Source organism: Mesitornis unicolor, unplaced genomic scaffold, assembly GCF_000695765.1.
Source record: "Mesitornis unicolor isolate BGI_N332 unplaced genomic scaffold, ASM69576v1 scaffold31068, whole genome shotgun sequence".
NCBI lineage: Eukaryota > Metazoa > Chordata > Aves > Mesitornithiformes > Mesitornithidae > Mesitornis > Mesitornis unicolor.
The window spans coordinates 3,659-8,917 of NW_010203036.1; the positions used below are offsets into that span (position 1 = coordinate 3,659).

A 5,259-nucleotide genomic window follows, 5' to 3' on the forward strand; every position below is an offset into this window, starting at 1 on the left:
ACCCCTCCGTTTATCCCCAAAAAGAAGGGATGCCCTGGAGATGCTCACAGAGAATGTAACCCTAGGGCCCAAAGCAATGGCACCGTACCACAACCCTCTTGTTTCAGTAATGAGAAACTGCCACAAAACAATGAAAATGCTAACAACCTCTCACCAGGAGGCACAGGCACTGAGCTTCCCACCTTTAATGCACGGTGCCCATCAGACCATGGCCTTCACCAGTAGAGAAGGATCCCTGGATTTAATAGCCTGTTGTGGGATGTGGGGGCTCTCAGCACCGCTAGCACACACCAACACATGGGCAGAGCATGTTTAAACCATTTCTAAACCCCTACTTTAATTACAATGTATAAGGATGGCCGTTTTCTGCCTGCTACCCTACTCAACACTGTCCCACGTGTCCAAAGGACCAGCAGACAAAAACTCAGCATCGTCTCAGCCAGCGACTCCTGACCCCCTTCCCCTCACTGCACCCCTCCCCGACGTACGGCACGCTGCCGGTGAAATTGAGCCCGCAGAAGTGCTCGGAGCTGGTGACGGTGTCTCCAAACACAGGCCCATCTGCCGGCACAAACTGCACCACGTTGGGAGGGAGCCCGGCTTCGAGGAGGATCTTGTAGACGGCGTAGCTGGAGAGCAGGGCGGTGTCGCTGGGCTTCCACAGGACCACGTTTCCCTGCAGGAGAGGAGAAAGTCAGCACAGGAGGAAAGGCTGCGGCCCAAACATGGGTCTGCAATGCCCAAATGCTCCGGCAAAAGTCTGTCCCAGGACTGGAGCAATGGCACCCTTGGGTGGTTCATGCCCACCTTTTACCCCAAGCATTGGTTCTGTAAAGGACTGCGATTGCCCCGATCAGCTGAGAGCACAAAAACCCTCCTTTTTCACCCCACCGGGTCACTGTGCCACCTTCCACACCCTTCCCCTGCCCGGGACACGTGGTTCTGCCTTCCCTCAGAGGAGCTGTGAAACACAGAGCTGTTTTATGTCTTGGGAAATGGGGCGGCACCACTGAGAAACCTGCTCGTGACACCACGAGCGCCGTCCCCCGCTGCCACCGGCTCTGCGCACGACCCGGCAGGTGTTCGTGCCAGCCACAGCAGGGAAATAAAACCTTGTGCCCGGATTAACCGCGCACAAGGAAACAGCACGATCGGCTGGAAAACACCGCGCCGAAGCACCGGTGGCAGCTCCCACCCCGGCTTTTGGCTCCACGCCACCGCCCTCCCTCCAGCTCCATGCGCAGCTGCAGGGCCCAGTGTCACTGTCACACTGCTGGGCCACCACCGCACGTGACCGGGCAACGGGGTCACAGCCCAGGAGGGGTTTTTTTGGACTCTGTCTCAACCCGGTGCCTGCTTTCCAGGGCCTGGCAGTGCAGGCAAAGCTCCTTCCTGTCCCCCCAAACCTTTCCACTCCAAACAGTGAGAAAATTAAACCACGCTCTGCAAATGTCTCCAGGTGACTGGGAAGTCTAACTGGGACCACAGCTGAGATGGGATGCCCAGCAGTCCAGATACTGGCCGCTCCATTCCCAAGGAAATCCCCATTCCCGATGCCACAATGGCATTAACCGCATGGATCCCCCCACCTATTTAGGCAAGAGCAATGTTTAATCCCCTGGGAAGCACACTGCGGTGACTAAAACACTGGGGCTCTAATTAATATCCACTTATCAAGCACCGTTTTCTCCTAAATTTAATTCCAGGTGCCACCTGCCGCTGAGCTTTTCAAGTCACCGCTGATGCCTGCTCCTTTTTGCTGCAGGCCTATGGTACGCAGAGGGATCTGACGCACTTGCCCCAAAACCTAAATTGGAATGCCAATTTAGGGCATTCCCTAAATTCTGAGGTGGCACAAACACATCTCCCTCCTCCCCAAAAAATTCCCAGCTCCACATCAGCTTCGCCCTCTTCTTTTCTTCTCCCCTACAAAAGTGACGGGTTCAAACGCTTTGCCTTGAACATGGCTTTAAAATGTGACATCCCCAAATGAACACTTGGTGTTCTCCCTTATTGCAGAGCTTAGGACAATTTTGTGTTGTTTTTTCTTTCCAGTGCAACAATAAATTAATTAATCCTGGCCCAAATTTGTTAGGTTATTGCAGTCTCTCCCCAAAACCCACCCTGCAAAGGCAGGTGCCCCCTGTGCTCCATGGGCACATTGGAGTGTGGGGTGGGACACGCACAGAAACGCTGTTTACCGATACTTTGACTTTTTGGGCCATCTTTCACATCTGCCAGGATCTCCTGTTCCAAGACAAGAATTTCCCAGTTCACCACCTTTCTCCTACCCTCACCCTAACACCCCCACTGCACCATCCAAGGGGAACCTGAGCCATTACAAACTGATCAACCTGAAGCCCCGTACACAAAGCAAGCACCACGCAGGAAAACCACACCCCGCTGCATGTCTCTTCTCTCCTCCCTCCTGCAGCACCATCTCCAGATCTAAAATCCTGCCTAGGAGCAAGAAGACACCTTGTTACAGAATAAAACCCCACAAGAGCAGATTTGGGCAGTTTTTCCAACACTTCCCCCATCACACCTGTCCATCATGGTCTAAAATCCAGCCACCAGAATGCCTTCTGGTAACCAAAGACATCTGAGCCTAATTAGAAGAGAGCTGACTGAATTCAAGGGGAGCAGCAGAACAAAGACCCCAGGTGTGTGCCATGAGAACGAGGCAGGCCAAATTTGCTCCTTGCAGACCCCAGACCTCAAACCACAGCCTCAGAGAGAGCGGGTCCTCTCCTAGCCCCTTCTCCAACCTGTCCACTACCAACCCCACCACCACACTCACCATCAGCGCTGGAGCCCCGGCCAGGTTGCCACCGATCGCTGTGAAGTTGAAGGGAGAGACGGCTGCCACGAAACCCTGCGGGTGGGAGAGGAAAGGGATGAGTGGGAGCACAGTGTCCCCTCTCCCCGTGGTGTGACACCACAGCGTGGGGCAGAGAAGGGAGCTCCAGGAGCAGGGGACAGCCCCAGCCATGCTCCTCACCTCCAGCCCCCGGTAGACCATGCTGTTGGTGCTGATGTCCACGCTGATGGGCTGGCTGCTCTCCAGCTCCAGGGCGTACTTGGCGTTGAATCGGAAGAAGTCGATCAGCTCCGCAGCAGCATCGATTTCGGCCTGGATGACGGTTTTACCCTGCCGGGAGAGGTCACATCACATCAAAGCACCAAGGGGAGGGTGTGGGGGGGTCACTGCAGCAGCCATGAGCTGCAGAGGTGGAGCACGGTGCATCCAGATGTGGTTTGTGGGTTGCCTCTCTCGCACAAACCACATGCACGCTTCCAAAAGATGTGGCCTCCTGCAGGTCCCCATTCCGCTGCGTCTCTGCTCCAAACAAACACAGCCTCAGGACGCTGCATCCACCCGGGTTCCCACACAGTCCTTCAGGATCTCCCCTGGAAAAGCCAGGGCTGCTGCCAAAAAGCACCTTTGCAGCCCTTCCTGCCCTGCTTCCCTGACTCCTGGCTCCCCAGATTCCACTTCAGATCAATCCTGTGTCCTCCTTACCTGCCCGATCATGGTTTTGGCCAGCACTTCTGCTCGCCTCGGGCCGCTCAGCATGTCGGCTGCCTTCAGGAAGATCTGGGCTCGGTCCTGGACGGGTTTCAGGTCCCATTCCTTCCTCGCTGCCAAAGCAGCATTAATGGCTTTGTTAATGAGTTCCTGTAGATGAAAAAGGGAAGGTCAGCAAGGAGAAACCCACCACCTCTCTGTCACCACGTCAGAGGGGCAAGCCAGGGGCCAGCCACCCCATGGCACAAACTACAGCAGCCACCTTCTCATCACAACCCCAAATTCGCAGCTCCTGGTACCAATTCATTCAGGGAAAACCATATCCATCCTCAGAGCCTCCCCGCTCACAAATCTAAGCAGCACTTTGTGTTTCATCCAGACTTCTCACCAGCAATCTCAAAGCAGGATGAGGCTCGCTAAGCCCAGGAGAAGTGCTGCTGCTTCACCTCGCCCCCAAAAAAAATGAATGGAAAAGGAAGTACTGCTTACCTTGTCGGCATAGCAGTACTTGGCCACCTTGTGTGCACGATTAAATGGCTGAAAAGAGAAGAAAAGCCTCTGTAAATATCAGTCCAATGCATCTCATTTCTGCCGGGTACATTCCCCTGTGCTGCTCTCACTTGTCAAAGTTCTCCCCCATTACCTTGTTGGCATAGCAGTACTTGGCCACCTTGTGTGCATGATTAAATGGCTGAAAAGAGAAGAAAACCCTCTGTAAATAAGTCCAATGCATCTCATTTCTGCCGGGTACATTCCCCTGTGCTGCTCTCACTTGTCAAAGTTCTCCCCCAAACTCACCGACAGTTGGTACCGCACTGCCGGCGTCCACACCTCTTCTCCCCCGATCACACACGGGATGGATTCTGTCTTGCCCTTCAGCTCAGCGAGGGCCTAAGCAAGAGGAGGAGGAGAGCACCATGGTGGGAGCTGCACAGCAGACCCCTGCCAGCTGCCCTCCCCTCCATCCATCCTCCCCACCAGCCCAGAGCAAAGGGAAACCTGTGGACGGGCTTCCTTTGGTCCCCAGAGCATGGGATGCTCATGGGGTGCAGGGGTGGGGACAGGGGACAACTCCAACTGGCCTCAAAGGGAAGGAATGGGAGGACAAGGCTTCCCCCCACCTCAGGAAAGACCAGCAGCACAAACCAGGACCTTAAATATGTCCCAAAAGACCAATCCCCTGCGGTGATACCTTCTGAAGCGCTGCTCGCTCGGGGCTCCCCGGCTTAAACTCGAGGATGGGCTCGTTGGTCACCTGGATGGCTGAGCGGTGCTGCCATCTCCGCCTGGGAGAGGGGCAAAACAGAGGTGAAACCCTTCCTCCTTCCCTCCGCATCCCAATCCCCACGTGTTGGATCACTCAATACTGCGCTCCCTGGCCAAGCCGGCCACGCACGCCCAGGCACGGCACCGCGCTATCACGCCTGTGCTGCATCCCGCCTGAGACCCGAGCCAGGACACAGCCCCGGCCACCCGTCCCTTCTCGCTATAAAAAAAGTGCGGGAAAAGGAATTTCTAAGGGGCGAGGGGCAGGGCAAGCTTCACATCGACCCCGTTAGCTCCGACACCGCAACGCGCCACCGGCTCCCAGCAAAGTCCAGGGTGCGGGGGCAAAAGCCGGGCTGGCAACGCTCCGCTCGCTCCGACCTTGGCAGCTGCAGGCTATGGGTTTCCCAACCCCACTGTGGCATTAAACTACCCCCAAAAGGGGAAAAAAAACCGCAAAGAAG

General features: G+C 55.6%; 1 protein-coding gene across 1 annotated transcript in view; it reads right to left on the reverse strand.

The window, feature by feature from the left end:
* Positions 1 to 4,815, reverse strand: part of ALDH4A1 (aldehyde dehydrogenase 4 family, member A1) — a gene marked incomplete at its 5' end in the record, with an annotated part of 7,924 nt that extends 3,109 nt beyond the window's left edge. The window contains 7 exons of the mRNA XM_010190592.1: positions 489 to 676; positions 2,801 to 2,875; positions 3,002 to 3,151; positions 3,524 to 3,679; positions 4,173 to 4,220; positions 4,328 to 4,420; positions 4,722 to 4,815. Of these exons, the coding sequence (XP_010188894.1) occupies positions 489 to 676; positions 2,801 to 2,875; positions 3,002 to 3,151; positions 3,524 to 3,679; positions 4,173 to 4,220; positions 4,328 to 4,420; positions 4,722 to 4,815 (804 nt within the window). The remainder of the gene's footprint in view (positions 1 to 488; positions 677 to 2,800; positions 2,876 to 3,001; positions 3,152 to 3,523; positions 3,680 to 4,172; positions 4,221 to 4,327; positions 4,421 to 4,721) is intronic.
* Between the last annotated feature and the right edge of the window lie 444 nt (positions 4,816 to 5,259).